The 26,779-nt window shown below is 40.2% G+C and overlaps 1 protein-coding gene across 1 annotated transcript; it reads right to left on the bottom strand.

Moving 5' to 3' along the window:
* Window positions 1-399: 399 nt before the first annotated feature.
* On the bottom strand, window positions 400-25,858 carry FAM149A (family with sequence similarity 149 member A; the record flags this gene model as incomplete). Its single annotated transcript, XM_082282576.1, has 14 exons — window positions 400-473; window positions 1,340-1,421; window positions 1,808-1,936; window positions 2,611-2,731; window positions 3,045-3,263; window positions 3,470-3,573; window positions 4,684-4,838; window positions 6,249-6,439; window positions 7,853-8,029; window positions 8,187-8,312; window positions 9,094-9,236; window positions 10,739-10,871; window positions 11,827-11,937; window positions 25,599-25,858. 14 exons carry the CDS (start codon window positions 25,856-25,858, stop codon window positions 400-402), a joined length of 2,025 nt encoding a protein of 674 aa, XP_082138702.1.
* Between the last annotated feature and the right edge of the window lie 921 nt (window positions 25,859-26,779).

The raw sequence follows: 26,779 nt of genomic DNA, 5'->3' as shown, positions 1-26,779 counted from the left end.
TATGGCTGATATTTACATAGACTAGAACATCTTTAAGGAAACAAAAAAGTGGGAACAGCACTTTATGTTCTAAACATATCTTATTTGATAGGTAGAAAAATAATTCCCTGGGAAAGGCAGAAAAAGGAGGAATGCCTGAGAAGAAAGTGCAGCCGCAGTCTCTTGATACTGCCAACAGAGCCGACACCTCAACCATTTATTTCATTTTGCTCCAAATTTTAATCTAACCTCTGGTCAAATAATTTTAAAAGAAGGTAATGCAGGCATCCTGAGGATTGCAAGGCTCAGCAGACACCAGCATAATGCACACCTTCTTTGTTACACAAGATACTAAGTGGCAAATTTAGTGCTTCAGTCTTTCATTCAGTGCAGAGGGTTTCTATTTCTTCCTAAAACAGGTTAAGAAGCAATCTGAAATCTCTTCCTTGAAGTTGGAGGATTTCTCTGAAAGGATCTGGAGTAATTCTGTGAACCTGGAAAATAGAAACGTTGTTAATTGTTGTAGTTTCCGAAAGACACTCCAAGATTATGTATGAGTTACTTCCACCAATGTGCTCAGATCAGTATTTGCTAACCTGCCCTTATTCTTACATCACCTGTTATATGTCAATTACATAATTATTTAAACTCAAGGAACTTCCAAACAAGTAAAGGCTACATATAAGGATTCAAATACATCAGGAACTAGCCAGTCAGCTTTATTGTAAAAATGGAACAAAATGAGCCACATAGGGTTGCTCTCTTTTTTTGGTGTTGCAAATTCAAGACAGAGCTGCAAATTAGTGCTGGGGGGGGGGGTTTTAATGAGAGCTTTATATTTTTGTGAAAAACGCACATTTTCAAATCTACTTTTTCTTCACACAAAAAGTTGATTAATTTCAGAGCTAAAATAAAATTTGTTATGAGCAGCTCACAAGCATGCAATTGTGTTACCACTCTAGCAACCGCAGAAATATCTAGCCTGTACACCACATACCCTTGCTGTAGTTGTAAATATGTCAAAACACTGGGGAAAAAAAAAAAAGATGATGAGATGAGATGAGATGAGATGAGATGAGATGAGATGAGATGAGATGAGATGAGATGAGATGGAATTCTTTTCCTCCCATGTCATAACAAGAAAAAGAAGCTTCACAGGATTCCTACCCATAAGAGTTAGGACAACCTCAGAACAGGTGAGAAGAAACTTCAGAACCAAACTCAAAAGATCCTGCCAAGAAAAATCTATTCTTCTTTTATGCTGAGATAGCTCTCCCTAAGCACTGCACTTTTTGCTGGTATGATGGGTTAATAGGTTCTGTTGGCCTTTTACCTTCCAAGTGATTTGTACTTTGCCTACCTGTTATCAAAAATCCTTGACCCGTCCTTCTGTGGTTAGCAAAATTCGTGGGAGTCAGTGACTTCTTCTGAGGTGTGTCTCTCTGTAAAAAAGAAAGATATACTCTTAGCTAGTGTGTGATACACTTATCTACTGAAATGGTTTGGTTATGGTTTTTATTATCTAGTCCAGCAGACTGAATCCTACCAAAGTACAAAGCTCCAACCAGCACGAAAAGTGCACACTTCTAGCACACAGACATCCTCATAGGAAAACTTTGATGCATTAGACCTGGAAAAAAAAATCTTCCTCATACAATAGTCCCACACCCTCCCCAAGACTTTAAAGAACCTCCTCTCTATAGGGAGCAGGAATCCCTGTATATCAGAAATCAGGGGAGACCCAGAAATGAGACCTTCTGTAGACCAACAGCAGGCATGAATGAAAACCTCTTCCCTTTTCCATGTCTCCACTTACACTGTAACATACCCTGAATGTATGAGTTGTGTTGGGCCTTGAAAATTGATCAACAGTAACAGTTCTTTCTCTAAGTGGCTGTTGCTCTGTCCTGCCAGCCACTGCACTTGACACTCTGCTATGAGCATATCGTTCTTGATGCTGAGAGAATTAAAAAGAACATTAAGAGAATGCAGCAATTGAATAAATTAAAATATTTTTTTCTGTTGACATACAAAAGTTCACAAGAAGGAAAGAAAAACACATTTTCAATAACCAAAAGCACCAATTTAAGGGTTTGCCTGTTTCTTAAACAGCTGTTAGACTGTTTCTATGTTGGCACATTGACATATCAACATGCCAATTTACTTTCATTCTGGTGATTCATTAATTCCCCAACCTTCAAAAATAGGCCAATATAAGATCTGTTTTTTTCAGCTGGTATCCTTTTCTACTTCAGTTAGCATAATTTTCTAATTCTTATAATCTAACATTAGTGAATAAAACACTGAAAAGAGTTATTTAAATCCAGATGCACAGAAGTGCCAGGTTACTATCTTGTTGGTTGGTTCTTTTTATCTTTTGTTTTTCTAATCAGATTTTTCTGTTGTCAGAGAAGTCTTACCACTGTGATCTGTCTGTGACGTGAGGTTTTACACTGCCTTCTCTTGCATTGTAATTGTACCCCGATGTAACACACATTAGCATGTTAAATCTATGTATTAAATACAAGCCAACACAAGCTGTAAAATTACTCGTATCAAGCAGTGACATAGAGTAATTTATTTCTAAATAGCTTGAAGTTCTTCACCAGTAAAAAAATGAACACAACTTACAGAGCTGGGTTGCATTCGAGGTACTGTAACATACTGTTCAACAGCCTCAGAGTTTATGGGTGGTAACTTGTTCCGGGTTGCAGGCACACGAGCAGAAGATAAACGATCCCAGCCACCAACCCTACAGAATTTTAAGGGTTCCTCTTTTAGAAGAATTCACATTACAGACTTCTTCATTGAAGTAACATGAAATTATTAAGTAGCACATTTCTGTATAAAGCTCAGCTACAGAAAGTAACAGCACCTAATACAGCAATAAAAAAAAACCAAATGCTTTTCCTCAAAATATCAGGGCTCTGTTTGCTTTCTTCTTCCCTCTGAATTCTACAATTAGTAATAAATCATGGGTTAGTTCTCAAGTATTTTGCAAAATCCTTCAGTGGTGAAATTTCAGTAAAGTTTGAGAAAAGAAAATAATAAAATGAAAAACTCACAATTTCATCCCCTTATGGATTTCATCATTGTACATATTAGGAACTTCTGAGCAGGGCTGGTCAGAGGTGAGAGAAGGTAACCTTGGTAGTTTCCTAGAAGATGCCACCAGTGCCAGAGATGATGAAAGAACACTCTTATCAGAAATTCTTCCCAGCCTAGCATGTGCTGAATTTGGAGCACTGGAGGTAATGCTATGCTGTTTGTCTTCTTGCTCATTCCTAGGAAAAGAGAAAGAAATAAGGAATTAGGATCAAGAAAAGCAAGGTTTTAACAGTGCATCATTTCAACCTCTGCAAATCACTGTCATATCAGTGATCCACACAAACAAGATCACTGCCTTTTTATTGCCTTTTTCTAATTGCAAAACATTTTTTATATAATGGGAATTATGTCACATTTTTAAAATGTCAGTATCAGCACCCACGGTATTTTTTGTGCTGTGGCAGCTTGCCTCTGTTGGAGTGGTTTTGCTTGAATTGTCATCACACCATCCAAATCATTACAGAAGTTGCTGGAGAAACGGTGACCCTATTAAAAGAAACAACTATGTGTTAAGCTTTACTTTTTTAGAAGGAAAACCTCAAAAAGCACATAGTTAAGAGGTGTTTTACTTGTTTACAAAAGTTCCTTTTAAGATGGTTCAGTACAATTCTCAGGAGTAAATGGGATAACTATCCTTTTTTCTTTTGCTTATTTTAAACAGGTTTTATAAACACAACTTGTGTAATTTAGTTACTGAATTGCAACTCGATTTACAATATAAGTTTCAGCTGAAGCCAGAGTTTGATTCTTCAAACTCCCCATTCTCCCTCAGCACAGGGGCATGATTTATCGAAGCATTTTACTTCTTCTGGCTGCTGAGACCGCTACAGAACAAAGCACGCCAATGGGGAGAACCAAGACTGCTGTGCTATCTTTTCTGTGTTCCTTATCTCACTGTTTAGCAAGCATGGAAAAAGAGCCAATGGAAGAGAATGAAGTCGCTTGAACTCAATAGAAAGAGACAGGAGAAAAAAAACCAAACAGAAGCAGTGGCTGAAAAAGGAATTAAATGTGCTAAACAAGAATCAGGAGACAGAGGGAGGAGACAGCAAGAAGGACATAATAGGACATTTTATCAATATAAGCATGAGCTTCCACAAAGACAGGTAATGCGTTGTGCCAATGTGCTGGTGGATGTACTGCAGAATCCCCTTTCACGAGAGGCAAAGGAAAAGAAAAGGAATGGGAGAGTCTGAAACTCGCAGGGTTGGGATTAAAGCACTTCAAGTTGCAACTCCACATCCCAGTTAGTCTTCTTAATTTTACTATGAAGAAATGACTGGACCACAATAAAAGCAAATTAGTTTTTAAGGACAGAATAGAATTTAACAAGACTTTGCAAATCAATGGGAGCAATGCCTGAGTGATAAATTGTACCTTTAAGGACCACCAAAGAAAAACAAATGACAATAAAAAAAATAAAGAACATTTAATTAAACCTCATTTTAAATCAGATGACTTTAAGTACACCTAATTGGTATAAAGAAGAAAAAGAGGAAATAAAGACAAGGAGCCTTTTCATGTTTCAACTAAGACTGTCCAAGGTTTGAAGAAAAAAAGAATAGCATTTGACAGAAAGGTCTGTTTTATTTTTACCTGTGATGAAATAGAATGAGCCCCAAAAGATACACTTCGTACTTCAGAGCCTCTGGAAAGAGGAATGCTCCCGGCATCTGTTGTAATATGAATGACAGGCAAATGCGGCAGTTTTGCTGTAACAGTTTTCAGTTTTTCTATTTGTTTGTCACACTCTGCACAAGAGCAAAAAAAGTACAGGGAATAAGAAGTATTTTCTATGTTTACCAGCCATCATTTGTTGGGATTCAAACAATATTACACAGTAAATAAAGACTTTCATATAGCTTTAAGTTTCCACGATATTTAAAAATCTAACTAAATTATGGGTTTTTGAAAACATTTCCATTTGCATCTATCTTTTCTCTGACACTGACATACAAGCTAGCCTATACAGGTAGATTTTGAGGTGCCTCTTTAAAAAAATACAGCTAAGACCCTAGAAATGCTGTCTAAAAATCCCCAGACTTTTTTTTTAAGTATTAAAAAAAAATTAAAAATATGTATTAATAAAAAATCTATTGATACTATCCTTGTCTGACAGCAGCTATATACTGTTTCATTTTGGGTATATGCTACCATCTTATTTCTATTATAAACCCAAATTCTTTTCCTTCCTAGTTGAAATACTAGTTATTTGTCATAAGCTTATGACCTCCAAAAGGATAAAAGAGCAAACCTATCATAATACTGCTAAACAATCCTCCCTAAACTATAATACTGAAAGCTAAACAATCCACCTGCGGTGTAAAAAGAACTTTTAAGTTACACTAAAACCTGAAATGTTAAGTTCTGATGCTGCAACCATTCAGAGAAATTTTGCCATTTCTCACTTTGTTGTATTCTTATATTTGAGACTGAGTGTGCCTTACATTTGAGCTAACTTCCAAAACCCACCCTCAGGTATTCTTCTGTTACTTCTGTCCCTTTAAAATACATTGAAAGAACTGGAATTTCCCTCAGCTTCCAAAGATAACACATACCCACTGAATAGGTTTTCACTTCTAGTTAATTTTCCTAGCTTTTTCTTTTCCTTGCTACAGTCTGTTAGAATATGAAAACATAAAATAAAATTACATCTATCACCTTTTCTTCATCCTATAGTAAACTCATGAAGTCTGGCACATCAGCAAGACTGTCTATCTCACTTCAACAATCTGACTACCCAAGGGTTCTTTTTATTAATAAAGCTTAAACAATGAGGACTAGGAGACTTTGATTCCTAGGTTCCAAATTCAGATCACATTGTCACTGACACCCTGTTAAAAGCATCAATTTGCATCTTCAAGCCAGTGATTTTTTTTTTTTTTCAAACATGCTCTCTTGCAATGAAGCTATTTCAGTCAGTATTTTTCTTTTTACACCTCTCATACAAAACTCCCTGAAAATCTTCAAGAAAGTTTCATTTTAGGTGCATGTGTGTGCACACATTCTCATGGCAAGTCATTACATATGTTACCATTCTACAGCAATGGTTATCTTAACTAAAGCTTGGAAAATTTGCTTAATTTAAGGGGATAGGAGAAGAAGACTTTTCTGAATTAGATTCAACAAATACCATATTTTCAAATGAAAATATCAAATACCTGGGACACTAGTTTCCCAAATTTTTTTAATCAGTTCCTCCAATATTCCAATGACATTACTCCAGATATGATCAAATACTTCAGAAGCCACAGCATCTTTGATACAGGCATTGGGAGAAACAGGGGGAATGCCACGCTTACACCTCTTCTCAGAAAGACGCGTTTTCTTTTGTTCCCAAATCTCATCGTCACTAATAAAGGAAACAAATTCAAAAGAATTCCCATGGGGTTTGACTTTCCCCCCCCTCCTTCAATACAGAAACATACATATGGAAGAAAAGGCAGTCAGCTGGAGATTACCAAAAAATTCAAACTCAAATTCACCTAAGGGAAGAGAACTTATCAAATACATATAATGATTTTCTCTTTCATTTGCTCGCCGCTGAAAAATTTAAAAATCTCAACAGGGCATTACAACAGAAAGATCTGCAGGTCTAGGAAAAAGTTTTATATTTGAGACTAAATCCTCTGCTTTTTACAATAACATAGGTAACAACTGTTGTATTTGTCAAGAGGATTCTCACATAGAAAATTTCTTTCTTAGTACGCCCTGTGCACCTGCACACATCTGCAAGTTTCCACCATTGATCAAAGATGAAATAACTTTAAAGGATTTCTGCAGCTTGACAAGAATAATAGAGCCCATAGCCTTACACATACATTCTTCCTCTCCACTACAGCTAGGACAGTTATGCTTTTTAATTTTTTTTCTGTTTCTCCCTATCTAGGGAAGCATGTTTTAGCAACATTTCCTAGCTTGGTCTCCTAATACACTCTCTCAATAAGAAAGTTTTAACCTTTTTCTTTTTTTAATGCTATCATATCTTTTTCTAAGGAATGCTTTTTTTTCTTTTTTTTTGTGATCACAAAGATCATTTCAAATTCCTAGCAGTTTCTACTCCCTTTCTCTTCTCTGTCACTTCTTCACTTCCTCCTCAAACCAAACTGCATAATTCTTAACTCTAAGTGAGATGTGGCTGAGTGGTTCCAGCTGACAAAATGACGAAGCTGTTCTCCTGTCAGGACTAAACTAAACCTGTCAGGACTTATGTTATGGAAAACAAGTTTTTTCAGAATTTTACGAAACAAGAAGCATATGAGGGACACAAAAGAGAGAAACACACCTTCACACAAGTCTCCCTCCCAAATTAAGTTCGCTTACTCAGTAAAACAAAGAGAGAGGACTACTTGAGAGCATTCTTAAACGCTTCCCAAAAATGCAGCAACCCCAGCCTTCTCTTTCCAAAAGAGCACTGAAAGGGTCTCTGTCTGGTTCCTCAGGTTTTCAGAACAACCATGTCTTTGTTCTGAGTGTGCATAAGGCCTTAGCACAAAAAGCTGTGCTTTGTGCCCAACTAGTCCTACCAAAGTTTTCCCCTTATAGACAGGCCTTTTAGAAAACAGCACATTATGATCTTTCATCCACCCAGAAGCCTAGCTCCTGGAACATTCATGCCCAGTAAGTGTTCTGACCACTGTGCTACCGAACACAGGGACAGAAGGAACTGTATCTTACAGAAGAGAAACACAGTTTATGAAACCTGACTCAGTTCACTGATAATTCTTCATTACATTCTTAAAAAATACATATATCTGTTATTTACAGTTCCTTGTTGTCAAAGGCAAGATATTCCTCTATTTTTCCATCCTCATCATAAACTTCTTCTTCCAGGAAGGAATACACGGCTGAGTCTGAAGCAGAAATCCTAGTGGAACTTGAATCCAATGTTTTATGTATTGGAGATGTTGTTGGGATCAGTTTAGAGCCTGAGATGCAGAGCCTGAAAAAAAACATCAAGAAAATGAGAATTAAACATTCAAAGAAAGAAGAAAGTGCATATTTAATTATACTGACACATTTCAGTAATACAAAAGTAATATTTGTACGTGTTTCTGAAGGGGGAAGACCAAAAAGAAAACTTAAAAAAATTAACATACTCTTTTGTATTACCAGTACATTCAAGGAGGCCAGGCACACACTTAGTATCAACATGGGCATCACTTCTGCTTTGAAAATGCTGAAAGCCTTCATCCTTTGGCACTAGGAGCTGCTTTCCTAGAATCCTGAATAAAAAGAGAGAACAAGCAGTATCTTAGATGAAAACCTAGGCCATATGCAAATATCCAGAATACAAACACCTGGAAATGGGAGGCAATGCAAAAGCACGCCTTACATCTGCTTTGAAAAGCAACTCATGGAGGGGCCAGAGCCTCATGTACTACCTTAACATCACCTAGTATTTAAGTCATTAAAGTTAAGCTGATTTACACAAGAATGAGATTCTAGTTTATAAATTTTAAGAGCAAATAGTAAAACTTGTTAGATTGTTCTAAAGGCAGACAAAAGTAAACACACTTCCTTTCTTATCAAAAAACTCTGTAGGATACATTTAAAAATGGATGCAGAAGACAAATATCGCCTGCTGTGACATCACTTATCCAACTCGAGTATCCATCAGTGTGAGTAAAAAGGGGGAATCAAAAATGTTTACATGGAATGTTAAGGCTACAGTTAAAGTTCAGAAAATGTGCAAACTCCAACATGCATGATGTAGAGAGGAACAGAGAAAAGGTGAAAGCAACTCTAATAACTATACACAAAATTATGCTATAAAATAATTTGTAAACACCTTTGCCTGAAATAATTTTATTAAGCAAAATAAGGGGCATCAGTTGCTAAAGCACCACTGCCCAGATTTACTGAGCACCTATGGCACAGCTCAGCCCCAGAGATAGAGATCCGAAAGCACAAGTATTGCTGATGCCCAAATCATACGAGGGTACCCCAAAAATTCAAATTAGAATGGTAACTGATTAAAACTAGTATTAGCAAAAATTTCCTTACCTTATATGAGGAAATTGCTCACCCCAATCTGCACATTCTGCCTGCAGGTTCTCTGTTTGGGAGGTCACTTTTCCTTCAAACAGCATTTCATCAATCTCCCAAAATAACTGATGCACTCTCTGTGTGTTAGCTTTATCAAATTCCTATGTTTTATAAAGTTAATAGGTGTTAGCAAATATGCATGTATACTAAAAATTCCATTATATTTAAAGAACAGAACAACTTGAATCAACTTGGCTGAGATTATCAGAATGCATGTTCAGACTGTATATTTTGGACACAATTTATATACCACAATGCCAAAAAAAAAGCCCCAAAAAGATCCCATATAGCTGGCCTGAGCAAGTTGATTTGGCAAGAAGGAACTACAAGACTATATTTCTATGACATTAACATATACAGCTGCCTAGGATTAGCCCACATTAAAAAAAAAGAAACAGTTATAAGGTGTTTGAACTCTGAGCTTGTTCCCTGTGCCAATGTGAAACATGCACACTGTATCTCTGGGACCCAGGACACCAAAGCTCCCGGCTCTTTCAAGAAGCGCTCTTCCTTTCTGAGTACCACAGCTAAGAGGGCAAAGAGGAGGCACCTTATGCCTGCGTCACTCAGTCTGGTGCTTAGGAAACAGCTGTCAGTGTGAGAAAGGCTCTTCCACACTTCTTCACTGAACCTACAACTCAGTGCAACTAGAGACTAGGTTAACACAGAGGCAAATGAAAATAGTAGAGAAGTGCCTGATTTTATCCAGTGATGAGGAGACAAGCACTTGGCTGAGGGTTCCTCAGCTGGGGCACTGTTCGTAATGACATTTGCCACTTACATTAGATAATATGATACACCAAAAAACCTGGTAATACTCAAGGCCCAAATTATGCTTGTTCACTTCCAGCTGAATGCCTTAAAGCACTTCAAGCTACAGAAAGGATCACACTGAAAAGGAATGAGAAAATAACTCTCACACAGGTTACTGTATAATCCAGTCAGACTTTCTCCTGAAGGATTGACAGTGACAGATGGGGTCAGTACCCTAAAAGTTAGGACATTATGCAAAAAGAATGGCAGAACTACCGCTACAAGTCAGAGAAGGCTTTCTAAAATGAAAGTGGCAACAACTGCAATGCTTTTGGATTTATTCAACACTGCCAGCCTGCACCAGGTATGCCTCAGAGGTCAGCCTTTATAACAGGTACGACCTCTCTCTGCATCATCCACAAAAAAGAACTGAGTTTACATAAGAGCTAAATATTTACCAAGACTAGGAAATTTATATGTATGTTCATGAATGTGCTTTATAACTGAAAACATTGAGAACAGTTCAATTTAGACATTGCCTGCACTATGCAGTGTTTGAAAAGGCATGTTTTATCATTCACTTGGACTCAGAAACCTAAGTCTACCTTCTTCAGTGAAACAGGTTTGTTTTCCCCAAACTTCATCATTTATCATTTTATTCTGTTTTCCTTTGCTACATATTAGCTGCACCAATACCAACTCGCAACCAAAACTATTTTTTTAAATATTCAATTAATGCACTTAATCATAAGGCTATTATGGATGAGGTGCTACTTGTCCAATATCACTAAAAACTAATTTTTTCTACAATATTTAGAAAAAGAGTACTGTAAAAGTTTCTATGACATACATCATCTCTCCAGGAGTAAACCGAACTTCTTTCAGTAGACAAACTAGTAGTATAGCTGTTTATTCCAGACCAAGAATTATTCAACTCCGTGGGTGTTGTACAACTACTACATGAAAGTGGTGAGAGCGTTTCACTGAAAAGATGAGAAATTAAAATGAAGAACACAATTATTTGCTGTATAAGCATTTTTTAAATAAAGCAACCAATCAAATAATGTCCAGTAATATGTATTCCTGTTGAGGGGAAGAGGTGCAAGCATATATTTTCAAGCAGAGTGAATACATGTTCCTATTAGTACCATTTACATAAAGGCAATTCCTTTTACACTACTAAGCTTTTGTATGTATATACACCATTGTAACTGTATGGGCATACCCTAAAGTGTATGTATGTATTTGAATATATATATACACATGTATCTATATTTTCAGCTCTAACAATTATTTTGGTTTCTCCACAGCAGCAAGTGATCACATGAAAAACACATTAAAGATAACATAAGCTTTCTTTAACTCTTTAACATTAAAAGCTACCACAAGAAAACTTTTGCAAAACTACGCACAAGATCTCTACAAATGTTTCAAATAGCACTGAGTTATATGTCTCTATGCAGTGTTTTTTATGTGCACTTTAAAATTTGATCTCCACCAATTCAAGCCCCCAAAGTTCTGGATGGTCCCTTCCAGCTACAACCCACCCTCGGATGCCAGGAAAGCAATGGCAATTGGGTGTGCAGGCCAGGCAAATCCTAACCAGTGTCATCTGGATTGAAACTTCTTGAAAGTTAACTAACCTGCAACATTAGTGAGCATGATTTCAATTTAATCAAGAAGTTTGATTTCCCTTCCAGAGCTAATGAGTGTCCTCTACTACAGTCTAAAAACACTCAAATCCATACCACAAACCAGGAGTAAAGTTCAAACCCTTTAAACAGCAGGTTAGGTCAATTTGTATCCTGCATTATATTGTACAATAGTTATTATCCATAAGAATGACTAAAAGAATGATTAGTGAAAATTAATTCCAATCTGAAAATATCTAAGTCAAAAGTGAGTTAATTAAGTATTATTTCAGAAGTACATGCATACCAAGTATAATTGTCAATGGCTTCTTGCACATTTCTTGCAAAAACTGATGGAAGAGACACTCCACTTTTTCCAGAGAGACACCGATTTGGGGAACCTCTGGACAGTCCTTTCCTATAAATACAGAAACACAATATTCTATAATTTTAAATAAAGTTAATTCACATCTCCACTGGAAGAGGGGCTGGGGTGGGCAAGGGAGAGGAGGAGAGGAGGAAGACAGCTACTCTGTTGAATTTTTCAATTTTTCAATCCTATCCATCAAGACAAACATTTGCTTAAAACAAACTACCTTGTTTTAAAATAGCTTTTATTTACCTTACTTACAAAGGTATGTTTCAAAAAAAACAAAGTACTTTTACTTTGAGACTTGTTTTACTCCACTGGCATCCTCCTTAGATTTTGCAGTTCAAACTTTGCGAGAAGCACACACAACTGAAGCAGCACCTTACTACTGCAACAGCAAAGGCACAAACCAGTAATTGCCCATACAGCAGTTTAATGAAGGAATGGTTTTTACTTTGTTTGGGGTGGGCTTTTTGTTGGGTTTTTTTTAGATGGAAACTGTTTATAATTACACAACTGCTTATAATTACATATTACATTTGATATGTGGAGCTGGGTCATTAATACGCTACACCCACCTCTTCAGAACATACACAGATGTGTGAGCGTTCCTTGAAAACAGTTTTACAACAATAGATTGCTTCACCTATTTTCATGCCATAAAACTCTCACAGTAGCATGATTCCATCGAAGTACATTCATGAATGAGTAACTACAAGAAAACAGCTCACAGTTCAGGAATTTTCTTCATTTCTTTAGACAAGAACTGTAGAGCGGCCCTGCAACAGTTAGGATTGCTCTGTCTTCTTTCTATCCTTTTTGATATTTATCTTGCCATTACACATATGTCAAAATCTAACTCCCCACTCAAATGGACCAATCACACATCCAACTCCTATGTCTTGGTTATGAAGACACCAAAAACCTACCATAAGTTTGAACTTCTTATCAGGGAAGACCTTAAATTTCAATTTCTTGGAGGCTGGTACAACAGCAGTGGAAAGCATTTCCATGTGTTTGCACTACATATCCTATCTATTCCCTGGGCATCTGCTTTTGGCCAGTAAGCACCAGGAGGCTCTATGAATATTCATGCAGTCCAGTCCCATGATTTGAGTCTCATTTTGTGGTAATACCAAGATCTATCTCCCACGAAGTAACAGTGAGCTCATAATCCATCTTCTACATGTTTTCTTCTGTTCCTGTACATCCCTCTCTGTCTTTATTTGTCATGTTACTGTTCAGGCAGCCTTATAAGATCTTTCAACTTTTTTCATAGCTGACCCTTGTTCTCAGTATTTTTCCACAGCTTAATACCACCACCAAGGTTTCACACTTCACTGCTCATGACTTTTCCTGCTCAAAGCGCCCAGGTCAGATTCCCACGAAACACCACTGGAGGAGGAAACCATTTACGGTTACTTTTCTGCTTACTAATATCCAAGCTAAAGCTCCCTAGGTGCAACTTGAGGCTGTGTCTTCTTGTCTTGATGTGAGATGGAGCAATATAGTGTTTCTGCCACGTTTTTTCACTGCATGTTGTTGTACTATGTCTCCTGACTCCTTGGATCACATGCCATTAGATGTGCCAGGAAATTATTGCAATAAAATAAAACGAAAATAAAAACCCCTCCCATCATATCTATAGCATCACTTCCCCTGCCCTGGCAAGCGAACGCCAGGAACTGGAGCAGCTCCCGGCTGCTCACCGAAAGCTCCGCAGTGACGGGCATTAAATGGGGACGGCAGGCGGGCCACGGACACCGCCCCGCTGCGGGCCGCAGCCCCCGGCCCCGCCACAGCGCCCGGCCCCGCCGCCACACTCTCCCCGGGACCAGCAGCCCCCGCCTCGCCGCCACATTCTCCCCGCCCGGCCCACCGCCACACTCACCCAGGACGAGCAGCCCCGGGCCCCGCCGCCACACTCACCCCAGGACGAGCAGCCCCCGGCCGCAGCCCCCCGGCGGGCCGGGTGCCCGCACCCTGCGCATGGGGGCGCGGCGGGAGCCGCGGGCGCCCCTCGCACCGCCCCGGCGGCGGCGGCAGCGCGGCGAGAGCCGGCCCGCCCGCACCGCCCGCTCCCAGCGCCCGCCCGCGGGGCTCCCCGCGTCGCGGCAAGGCCTCGCATCCCTCCGGGCCTCCCCCCAAAAAGCTAAAGTCTCAGCCTGGGCGGGAGCGGTGCAATCTCCCCCATTTCTCTCCTCGCAACACGCAGCCAAAGAACGCCGAGCTTGGTCTTTCCGAGCCGAGGTTTCCCTCGGCTTCGTCGATGAGCAGGGTTATGCAATGCTGGCCAACTTAAATAAAGATTTTTTCCTTGTTAATCGAGTTCTCCTCTGAACTACCCGTTTGCACATCACCGATCTTCCTCAGCACATGTGCCAGCGCACAGCATAGGCTGTCAGCTGCAGATTTACACTAGCTGCAGTAATCCACTACCTCCATTCATCTCTAGCTCCAGTACATAAAAACTCTGCCGTCTGCATATTTTGCGGAAAGCCTCTCTTAAAGGAGGAAGCAGATCTGCCAATAAGTAGAAAACAAAAGAAAGACAAAATAAAAGAAAAGCAACATTAAATATGCTGAAAATTAAGACTGAAAAAGCATGGCATATGAAGCCTAACAAAGAGCAGCATTTAAATGACATTTAAAGTTTCATAACCAAACAAAACATTACTCACTAAGGAAGGTATACAGAAAATGACTATGCATTTGTTGTCTGATAATAAAACATTTTTTTTTAACCTATGTTTGGTAAGAAAAGTTCCACATTCTTCAAAGCCCCATTCTTCTGTGTCAGTAAATCATGCATGTGTAAAAACAACTTTCCTCGTCCTTGAATAGCCCAAACCGGGCCAAGAGACACTTCGGAGACAGAGTCCAAGAAAGCGGGTATTTGCTTTATTCGGTGCCGGGTGCGTGGGGAATCGCTCCTCCTAACAAACACACACGGCACTTCCTACAACACAATACTATGGGTAAAATTCATGAATAGTCATCACATTCCTTGGGATAGGAGTGGTTATACAAATTAGTTCTTGGAAGTTATTAATATTATTAGCATATGTGTCACACATGCGTGGTGTGTCCTGGTGGTCGCATTGGGGAAGGCTCCTCTTCTTCCTCGGGGGTCTTTCTGATGAAGATCAGTAGTCTTCATCACAATGCACTTTTCACTTTTATTTCTGGAGCATGTGCAGTCCTTTGTAGAATGATTCAGCAGTTTGTGTTGGTTTCAAGTAAATTTTTGATCCTCTTATCTTGATAAGATTAAGGTGAATCCTTCTTCTTAGGTTTTGTGATCAACATTTGCTGTCTCCCAATAGTTAACTGTGCTTACATGAGTTAACTATTGACCAATCTTATCATCCTTAGCAATCCTTCTATAGGAGCAGGTTTGTCCAACATCTCAGACACATGTGCACACATAGGAAAATAGAGTACTTTGTCAAGCAAAACTTATCCAAGCAGATGAAATCTAGAATAGCAAGTTATGTCCTGGTTAAGAAAATGCTATTTTAACCTTCTACCTTCTCCTACATTTCCACAGTGTAAAGACTGAGACCAAGAGTTAAATTTTGTGCAACCCTGTTGGAAGGCTTTTTTGTCATTGCAGTAACAAGATTCAGCCATTGGTCACCCCCCACACCTTACCACCACAAAAACCCACAATATCATTTGCATTTCTCTAAACCAAGTCCTTTCTTCCTCCTTTCCATCAACACAATGATAATTACATGGATAAATAATTGTGAAGGAGTATATTATTAGTACTAATACTACTCCCATCACTCTAACTTGAAACTGGAGAGAACTATCAAAGGACATGCCAAAAAGCATTCAACCAGAGGAGTTTAGAAAAATAAATTAACAGAGAAAAATGCTAACTTTATCTGTCATACATTCTATGAGACCTCTTTAACAGATGGTTCAAAGTCTATTTTGTAGCCACAGCCTCTGATAGAAAATATTTACTATGCTTGGCTCCCTGCCAACAATGTGTAACAGCCTGATCTCTAATAAAGTTGTTGCCTTGTTTTCTGAAATAATTCATATTCTCAGATTTCACATCTTTATATGTTCTTTACTATTTTGGAAGCATGATTTGTAACAAATGTAAACATATTAACCACATCATGCTCTCATAACATGAGACATGCTTTATCTTTTAACCTACCACTTATAGCTGGGGCAGTTAAACCTGGAGAAAAAGAAGGCTCAGAGGGGACCTTATTGCTCTCTACAACTACCTGAAAGCAGTTTGTAGCCAGGTGGGGGTTGGTCTCTCCTCCCAAGTAGCAAGTGACAGGATGAGCAGAAATAGCCTCAAGTTGTGCCAGAGGAGGTTTAGATTGGATATTAGGAAAAATTTTTCACTGGAAGGGTGCCCAAGCATTGCAATTGGCTGCCCAGGAACGCGGTGGAATCACACCATCCCTAGAAGTGTAGATGTGGCACTTGTAGACATGGTTTAATGGTGAGCACATAAGTGCTGGGTTAATGGTTGGACTTAATGATTTAGAGGTCTTTTCCAACCTCAGTGATTCTATGTTCATCTGCTTGTTGTTCTATTCCACACTGTTGGGGTGTTAGGAGCTCTCCTGGTTTTCTTCTTCTGTTAAAGGAATTTTGCCCATACAGGTTGCCAGGGGAGCAAATGGCTGGGTAGTTAAGAAAAACAAAAGAGCTGGCTACAGAGTGGGGCGCATCTGGCTACTCTTTTGTTTTCACCTGAGTGTGTGGGGGCAGTCGGTCTCAGCGTTCGGACAGAGAGGGAAGCTGCTTTTTCTTCAACTGCTTGTCCTTCTGCGGGAGAAGCCCTGGGATCTCAAAGCCCGCCTTCCCTGCCCCGCTAGAAGCCGGGCTGTGGCCGCCCCGCCCCGCTGTTGCTTCGAGCCTTCGCTACGTTGTAGCCCTGCTTGCCCTGCCTGTCCAGACCTCCGGGGCGGGGTTCTCCGTTTGGATACATCGCGTCTGCCACCCGGGATTTGTGCTCGTCCCTGCCGCTCCAGCCTGCCGTTCCAGCCTGCTGTTCCCGAGGGTCCGGCCGGACACCGGGGCCAGCCGTCTGGGGTTTGTGAAGCCTTTGTCCCATCCCTTCCCGGGATCCCAGGGCACGGGTGCCGCGTGCTCCCCGAGCTCGCTCCGGAGCGCCCCCTGCAGCCGCGGGGGAACCATCGCACCTGCCCTGCTCACCGGGAGCCGCCAGCGCCCCTGCCGGCTGCGAGCGGAACTGCACCCGAGGGGAAAGGGCCCGACAGCCGAGAAGGCTGGCACTGGGTTTGTGTGTGCTGTTACTGCCAGAGTTGTTGTTGTTTTGTTTGACTGGTTATATATATAATAGTAAAGAACTGTTATTCCTATTTCCCACATCTTTGCCTAAAAGCCCCTTGATTTCAAATTATAATAACTCGGAGGGAAGGGGGTTGCATCTGCCATTCCAAGGGAGGCTTCTGCCTTCCTTAGCAGACACCTGTCTTTCAAATCAAGACACACACTTTGTTTGTAAAACCGAGAGATAACTATTATTTTTATGCCAGATTTCTATAAAGTTTTGATATGAGTGAGAATATTAAAAAAAAATCAAACTATAAGCTCTCTCTAGCCTCTCTAGCATAAATGTGGGAATACATCTGTGGGAAAAAGTAGATTTTGAAATCCCACCAACCTTTCCTACGCTGGTCTGGGACAATTACCATGGAAGTAATATCTTATTCTTCTTTGATGTGGTATAGTGAACAGAAGCTGTCACTCCACAAATCCAGCCTGCTCAGATACTCCTCCGTAAAGGGTTACTCTCAACACAGTGCCCACCTGTCAGGGGCATTTTCATGGAAGTGAATAGACCACTCCTGGTCAGTGTCTTGTTCACTGAGCAGAATGTACAAACTTTGTTACAAGCAACACTGAAAAACCATCACTGCACAAAATGGTCCTTCCACATGTTCACCAGCTAATGCTGCTCTATCTTTGGAGCAAGCAAGAAGCAGACGTGACATGACTATTTTCCACATCCATGATGTATGACATTCCAGGCATGCATCGCAGTATTGTAGTTGAATATTTATACCACAGAAAAGCCTAAATTCATAAGAAATACACACATCCTTTTCCCTCTAGGTCAGGTAGTCATCTGTCCAACTTGTTTGCAGTCAACCATGGTAAGATCTCCCTTTATTGCTTGACAAAACACATTTATTTCAAGATTGATAGGATCTTTAGGAAGATAAGAGCACTTTTACTCTCTTCTAACAGCTTCAGTGACCACAAACTGCCAGGTATAACAGACAGTATTGAATGTCATTGGCAGATCCTAGAGGAGGTAGTACTATCTGAAGACTCTGATGTAACCCTGATCTGTGCTCAGGGTTGAGCATTCTTACACTTGGTTAATACAGCAGCACCAAATTCTTCCTTCAGTAGTCTGGACCTTTTATGAGACATATCCAGTGACTTTTACAGCTCATGAAAGCAGTTAGTTTGGCTCACCGTTTAAGCACTTATTGCAGCAATACAAAGAAAATCCAGGTAGATGAAAACAATGCCTGTCCCTGCTTATAGCCTCTCTGCCTCAGCTTTCTCAAAGTCAAGATGATTGTGGCATATCTTAAAAAGGCATCCCTGAAATAGTTTAGCTGAGGTAACTCCAGTAGGTGCATTGTAAATGAAGCAGAATCATGAGAAATTTAATAGAACTTTTCATCTAGCTTTCTGCAGAAAATTATTTTAAGGCAGCTATAATATGTTTGGCTTCTTTGCTTAGAAATGACATGGCTCAGTAAGGAGAAGGAAAAAGAAAACCTGCCTTGAAAGGTAATATAGTAAATGTTGACATTCTTAGCTTCTAGCAACACATCATATTTACCATTACTGTTACTGAACATGCCAGAGGCTTGACAGCTAGCAAAAATACACTCCAAAACGGATAGCACGTCTCCGTTGGTAAGTGTCACTCCAGACTTGGAGATAATTTTCATTTTGCTCTCATCTCTATTCATGAGCACTGCCAGAAGTGTTTCAGTGCTTTCAGTCACGTGGTTGTTGGTCAATGAAGTACTTACTATATCTGAAGCATGAAAATACAAATCTTTATCTGAGTTTTTCCACTGACAGTGTTTAATCATATGACCTGATTGGCCCTTTCCTTTTACAAAAATGTCACTTACTGTCTTTGAAGCTATGTATGGATTACTGATGCTTTGATGATCAAACTACCTGGGGAGCATTCATACAGTTGAACTCTTGGTCAGTTTTTCAGGTGACTGTCTTTTTGATCTGACCAAATTACCATAATTTGCCACAATGCCAGTTTTATTCATATATTGCTAAAATTCTATTCCTAAATAAACATGAAAGTCTCACTTGGTTCAAAAAGTAGGTACCATTGGAATACGTTGTCTTAAGCTCCAGAGAGAAGGTAATCTTGAAAGACTTTGCCAATGGAATATCATTGCTCATCAGAGCAATGCTGCTGGTTAATATACATCCTCATTATCCCATGGTAACACTGCACTGACTATGATTTATGTAGGCAAATAGCCTCCAAGAAGACTAGGATTTGATCGTCTGTCTCAGTTTTGGGGAACAATTGCACAATAGCTAAAAAAGGAAAAAAAAATCTTGGTCAGCAGTATGTTAAGAGTAGGGCCCACTGCAGCTCAGAACTGCCACTCCTCTTTGCTTGCAAGTACCAGTAGGTTCTCTCAGAAGCTGAATTCTAAAGCATGAAAGTTTCTCTGTGTTTGCCTGCATCACCATCTACAGTTCGTCAGTCCCCTGTGGCAGCCTCCTGCACAGAGTGCTCTCTAGGTGCACTCAAAATCACCTCTTCTACCCAAGACCTGCTTCCCCTTAGGGTTAAGGTCTTCACTTGTTATTGCATCTGGAGTGAAGAAAATTAATAGAGAAGTGAATGTAATTATTTTCTTAAACCACTGACAACACTAAAAGCAGGCCATCATTTTTAATACAATCTCAACCTGTGTACATACAGCACAGCATCTCAGGTGACTATTTGTAGTACATATACATAAGTGCAATGCCTACTATTAGGCATTTTCATATTGAATCCTGAAACAGATTTAAGGTTTTTCCAAGCATGATCTGTGTTGATTTCTGTTCCTATCTTTATAAAACAACATAAGAATAAGCTGTTCCAATTTTAAAGACAGGCTTATTTGTATATAGTAATTTTATTCTTCTGTAAATATTAAAGGCTTTATAATTTTGAAAGGTATTCAAGATGGCATGAGCTTGCAAACTATTATATATATAATTTTAAATGTATTTGTAATTTTGATTCACTGTAAAAATGTTACTGCAAGTATAATTTTTGTTTATAGGAAATATAAACAATTTCTGAGCACAAGATACTATAGAAGTAAATCTGAATTTTTAATATAAATTATGAATCAACATTGAGAAAAATACTATCATCTTAATTAACTGCAATAGTAAAGAATGCTAATTAGTGTCTTAGAGAAGGTGTTTTATTTCTTTGGATCTGATAGGAGGCATTTACTGCTGCAGGATCAAGTGTCTGAACAGACAGGAAGGGAGTAGAAGGGAGTAGCACCCTAACAAAACAGTTGGAAGTGATCCACAAGACTTTCCCTGTGTATTCTTTTAATGTAAATTTGGAAATCCGGTAAATATTTTTTTTAAAACAGACTTCTTTCAGCAACATAATGTCATAGAGACTTTTTTCCCTTCTGGTCATTGATCTCTAAAGAAAATTGCATATATAATGAATCACTGAGAGCAGGTGCAGAACTTGATCCTCTCTGAACACTGAATTTAAGAAAAACCAAAGATAATCTGAAATGTTGTGTGGCAACCATTCTATAGTACAGAGTGAAGCAATGCAAGTGTGGGGAGACCTTAGTCTGCATATGTTCAGGCATACTAAATACTTTTGTCTTTCCTCTGTAACCACAAACACCCCTGGCTTGAGGTGTCAAGATGTGTCATCATATTGCTAAAAGCTTCTGTAATCAAACAGATTTGAGGACCTGAAAGTTTTCTTCTATTCTTGCTATAATGTGACTTCCATGGTGGTGTATTGGAAGAAAGGCACTACTGAAAAACAAAGTAATGACCCTTTATTTATCCTACAACCACAACTCTTTTCCTAAAAACTAGAGAGAAAGAGAGAGAGACAGAGAGAGAGGGAGAGGGAGAAATAAAATGCAAGACAAAAAGCAAGCAATTGCACAGTACCACTGCTCACCACACTGGTGTGTGGAATATCCCTTTGGCCAGTTCAGGTCAGCTGTCCTGGCCATGCTCCCTCACAGCTTCTTGCGCACTTCCTCACCATCAGAGCCTGGGACACTGAGAAGTCCTTGACTTGGGGTAAGCACTGCTTAGCAACAACCAAACACCAGTGTGTTATCAACAGCATTCTCATACTGAATTAAAAACACAGCATCTAGTCAGGAGACAGAAATCATCAGAGTAAGGATGTAAAAACTATCCCATGCCAACTTGTGAACATATGTTTTCAAGTGAAGGACTCAAAACAGCACAGAAATCCCCACTCTTGTTATCCATATAGTGTACATACATGCACAAGTACACATTCACACCACATCGAAACTTTTCCAACAAGACTGTAGCAACAGTGAGAAAAGACTGACTGATTCAGTCCCACGTTCAGTATTTTGTGAGACAAGAAATCTCTAATTCCTTTAGCACTTGAAAAAACTGACAGGAATGATCTCACCACTGAAAAGGCCACAAATTTTCACTAAGCTACTGCAGTATCCAAGAATCTTCTTTCTTACCAAAAATATTGGTGAAGAAAAAAAATGCCCATTATGGGCCCAAACCTTAACTGAAAGTGTGACCCCACGAACAATGCATGCTGAACTCTACATTAACAAACAATTAAAAAGAAATAGTCCCCTAACTCACAAAATTTTAGAGGGGTTCATGTTGAGAGTTACAACATAGACTGAGGGCCCTTCCTCTTCTTTTCATGGTTGACTTAGTAATCCTGTTTATTGAGCACAGGATCAGAAATAAAATGCCTGGTTGTAAACATATCTTCTTAGTTTCCTATAAACAACACAAGTCCTCTGCCTCTAAAAACAATTAAAGGACTTAGAGCTAAAATGAGATTCTTTGGGTTTAGGGGCTTTGTGGTTGCTTTTGTTTTACATTTATTCTCCAGTTGATTGGCTTGCACTGCATCTAGCTCTTGGACCCCCAGCATAAGAAGGATGTGAACCTCTTGGAGCAATTCCAGAGGAAGGCCATGAAGATGGTCAGAGAGCTGGAACACTTCTCCTATGAGGACAGCCTGAGAGTGCTGGGATTGTTCAGCCTGGAGAAGAAAAGGGCCTGGGGAGACCTTAGAGAAGGCTTCTGTTACCTCAAGGGGGCCTGCAGGACAGCTGGAGAGGGACTTTTTACAAAGACATGTAGTGATAGGACAAGGAGGAAGGCTTTAAACTGAAAGAGAGTAGGTTTAGATTAGATATGAGGAAGAAATTCTTTACTGTGAGGGTGATGAGGCACTGGACAGGTTACCTAGAGGCATTATGGATGACCCATCCCTTGAAGTGTTCAAGACCACATTGGACAGGGCTTTGAGAAACCTGGTCTAGCAGAAGGTGTCCCTGCCCATGGGGATTGGGACTAGATGATCTTTAAGATCCCTTCCAACCCAAACCATTCTATGATTCTCTGACTTGTTGGAAGTCCATAAGGTTTTGCAAAACCTAAAGTTTATATATAATATTACTAAACGTTAGTAATTGTTTTTTGTTGCATCCATCTGGAGAGTGTAGATGAATGTGTAGTACCATGTGAAATTCAAATTTACTTCTGAGCTCTGGTACACTTAATTGCAATGAAAAAATAGACCATGGCAGACCACCACATTACTATATTTACTCTTTTAGATCAGTACAGTAGTGGGAGTGACCAGCTTAGTAAAACTACAATGCCCTACCTAGGTTCGTATGCATTACAGTGTGAAAGAGATCTATTGCTTTTAGTGGGTAAAACAGGAGACAGGGAATCAGACTTTCCACCCTCTTCTGCAGCTCATCAGGTTACTTATATCCATGTTTTCAAAGTTAATAATTTTGAAACCCAAAGCTTGATACCTGTACATCACAGATAAAGCTATACTTCTAATACCAAGTTCACAAACATTTTTTTCCATGTGTCAGAATCATCCTGAAAATGGGGAGCAGTAAAATTAGTTTCTACAAACTATTACCCACTCCCAAAAAAACCTAAGTTAAGCCTTGCCCAGTTTATCTTTAGACCAGATAGGGGTTGTTATCTCCCCTTCCTATTGCAAAATGTTGGAATAGCAATAATAATGTTTCTTTAAAAAGGAATCTATGTATCTTGGTATCATTAGCACATTGTTGTAAGTGTAGCATAAGGCATCTTCTTATCCTTTCAAGAAATTTCATGGTCTTTTATAGCAGAATATATTTTCTTTCAAATAAGAGTAAAAAAGAATGAAATTTTTTCTCCATTAAAATATGAAGAAAAATATTTTTCATTATAAATCCTCCTTCAATTTGTTTAATAAATATGAAATTTCTAGGTAAATAAATATTAAATGTAAACTCTCGCAAAGTACTGCCATAGTTTAGCCCTCTACACTATTAGGACAAGTTGTTGGTAGTTGTGGAAATCAGAAAATTTAGCATATCTGGGAAAGATAGAAGGAAATCAGTACCAGATTTTCACTATTCTGCACTCTTCAAGTATTTTCATTGCTATCAATTTGTCAGTACCTAAGAAAAAAATACTAAGACATAAAATGGATACTTTCTTTTATTAACCAAGTACTCATAGTTAGATTGCTATCAGTGAAAATACACTGGCCATTGATGTCTTCTAACACATTTTGAACAGCAATAAAATTTGTCATGAAGGAACTTCATTTAGGTAAGCAAAAGCTTTCTGTCTGTAACTATCAATAATATATTATCACAGTCTATAACTCACAAATTCTAATCTCAACTCTATGCAAGGAATACTAAAGTTTTCAATATTTAATTAAGATGCTTCTTCTAAAAGCTTAAGTGAAGCCATCTAATTAAAAAAATGCTAATGTGGAGGTATAGACTTTCCTTGTCAAAGGATGTATCTTATTCCTTCTTCAACATTTTTCTGGTTTGCTTTTGGTTTTTTGAAGACAATACCTTAATCAGTATAACCTTTACTGCTATGAATAAAATGTTTGAAATGCCACCATGCATACAAAAGAATAAGTTAGGGGATAATTAGGTGATATCAATTAGAAGTGGTTCAATAGCAAGTCAAAATGAGTATTTTGCTGGACACAACCAGTTTTAATGTAATTTGGTTTATTCTTCATCCCAATACAATCAGGTTGTTTTGAGAGTGAATTCCGTTCTTTAATTTTTTTAATGATAAAAGTCATCGGCATTTTACTTGGCTTTATTTTTGGTACTGAAAAAAAAAGCAGCTGGGGGAAATTACAGGGACATAACAGGGATTTGTTCTGGTATTGTTTATATAAAGCACCAAACATCTTATAAACAGAACTCTGTTAATGTATATTAAAGCAGATAAACCTCCCTGTTCCCAAAAGGCTACTATTTTACACAAATACAGTAAAGGTTTAAGCCTGAAAGAGCTTACAATAAATTCTGAAACAAAATAAAAAGCTCTAGATTGGAGTAGGAGGAAATAAAAGAAGTACATCAAGGAAGATTTGTGGTCCTACTTTAAATATTATGCTAAATGGAAACCGAACTTAAAGCAGAGGTTCCAAAATCCATCTGAAAATTCAACAGTGTACTAAAGAGATTTCAGTCCTAAAGAGTTAAAAACTTAATTCAAATATACATTCATTTCTATCACACCTAACAAAACATTACTGTTCTTCTGATCATCAGTAATAGAGATTAGCAGTTTAGTACTACAGAAGCAGCAATAATAGATGTTCATATAATATGTACAGTAGCTTCTCTTTTTTTTGTAATAGTATGAAAAATTCCACCAATACAGTAATGCAACTATTGCTCACTTTTATCAGCTCTTCTGCTTTAAATGTGCTAAGAAACCACTTCAGTATACCTTTGCTGTAGCAAAATATCACCAAACGGAAGCACACATATTCAACAGTTTTCTTTTTTCTGCAGCAAACCCTAAACTTTTCAAGGTGAGACTTTAAAATTAAACACAAAAACATTCAAAACCAAGTATCACACCTGTTATTGACATTTTAGAAGTCCACAAGGCAGTGACTGAAATGTCTGCCTTAATTTGCAGCAGCAGCTTCGGGACAGAACTTGATAGAACTCACACACCTACATGAGGTATCTTTACGATGCCTACCCAAGCTCACTATCCCCTGCGCTTCCTCTGGACCTCGGCTTCTCTCCCTGCGCATCCCGAGGTGAGGACGGAGCAATTTTCCTCCGCCTATGCGGGGCCGTGCTCGGACTCCCGTCCCCTTCCACGCGGAACCCCGAGCGTTCTCCAGCTCTTCGCCCCTTGCTGCACACAGCCCCGCGCGAGCCATCGCTCCTGCCATTGAAGGTGCGCGTCCCTACCTATGGAATGCACCCGGGGGAGGAAAACCCTGCGCAGGGAGATGTTCGGTACCTTTCAGGACACCCAGAGGCAAAAAAAGCCAGGTGGAAGGAAGCCACAGGAGTGAGGGGCGCACACCTCCCCCGTACCCCCAGGTTTGCGGGGCGCTCACTCACGCGGGGCGCCGTGGGATACCCGCCGCCTCCTCGCCCTCGGCCGCCGCCTCCTCCCCGATGTCGGGCAGGGTGATGAGCAGCCCCTTGCCCGCCGCCCGCCCCCCGGGCTCCTTGTCCGCCGCGCCGGCCGTCGGGCGCGGGGTGCGGCCGCTGCTGCCCGCGGCGCGGCCCCCGCCGGAGGGTGGTCGCTGCCTGGGGGCCGGCGCGGCGCGGCGCAGCCTGGAGAGAAGCGCGCCCGCCCCCAGGGCCGCTACCTTCATGGCAGGGGCGGGAGCCCCTTCCCGGCGCCGCAAGCCCTGTCGAGGGACCAGCGGCCTCGGGCGGGAGCTGCCCGCTGCCTGCGGCCCGGCAGGCGTTGCTAAGCGAAACAAACCCCGCCGGGCACGCACCGCCCTGGGCGGGGAGCACCGCGCCGGCGGAAGGCCCGAGAGCAGCCCCGATCAGCCTGCGCACCTGCGGGGCGCCCGGCAGCAACTTGCTGCAGCCGGCGAGCCGGGAAAATATAGCGTGGGATTTCCCCTCCAGTTAGAATACCATCTAATATTAAGGGACGGAAACGAAGGCCACCTGCCAAGGCAGCAGGGCCCTCTTCACACATCTGTGAATAGGAAGGGCTTAAACAGAAGTGGGGAGTGAGAGCGACCCAACCCAGCACATCTTTATCACCACGCCAGGCAGACGCAGAAAGGAGCTGTGTCGAAGCAACAACTCACGTGCTTTTAAAGATGCGCCCAACCATCCTAGGCGGTTTGGAGAGCAGTACAGGGTGTCAGTGGCACAAGCCAGACAGCTGGAGGCACACGAGTGGGGAATAATTAGCTTTGCCCTAGCTTTCCAACATTGGCTTGTCTGCCTGGGTGAAGAGAAATGTGACCACACCAGCAGCAGTTTGGGAACACTGTAGTGCTTGGTATTAAGGACAAGGCAAACACTGTGCCAGCTCAGAATAGAACCAGTCACGTGGCCCTTGGAGTGCCCAAAAGAACAATACAGGCTGAAGATTAGCCCGGTTGCTCTATACATATGAGCCCCAGGATCACACATCAAGCAACTAGTTGTACTCTCAATTTTAAGTTGGCAGCTGCTGGTCCCCAATAACCAAGGGTACAAAGTGAGGAATTTTATCCTTGTTTTCCTAGCACATCAAGGAGTGCAATAAGCTGGCAGAGACAGCCCACAGA

The sequence above is a fragment of the Coloeus monedula genome, assembly GCF_965178545.1.
Source record: "Coloeus monedula genome assembly, chromosome: 5".
Classification (NCBI taxonomy): domain Eukaryota; kingdom Metazoa; phylum Chordata; class Aves; order Passeriformes; family Corvidae; genus Coloeus; species Coloeus monedula.
The sequence above is the reverse complement of the archived record's forward strand: the minus strand, read 5'-3'. Positions and strand labels throughout refer to the sequence as shown.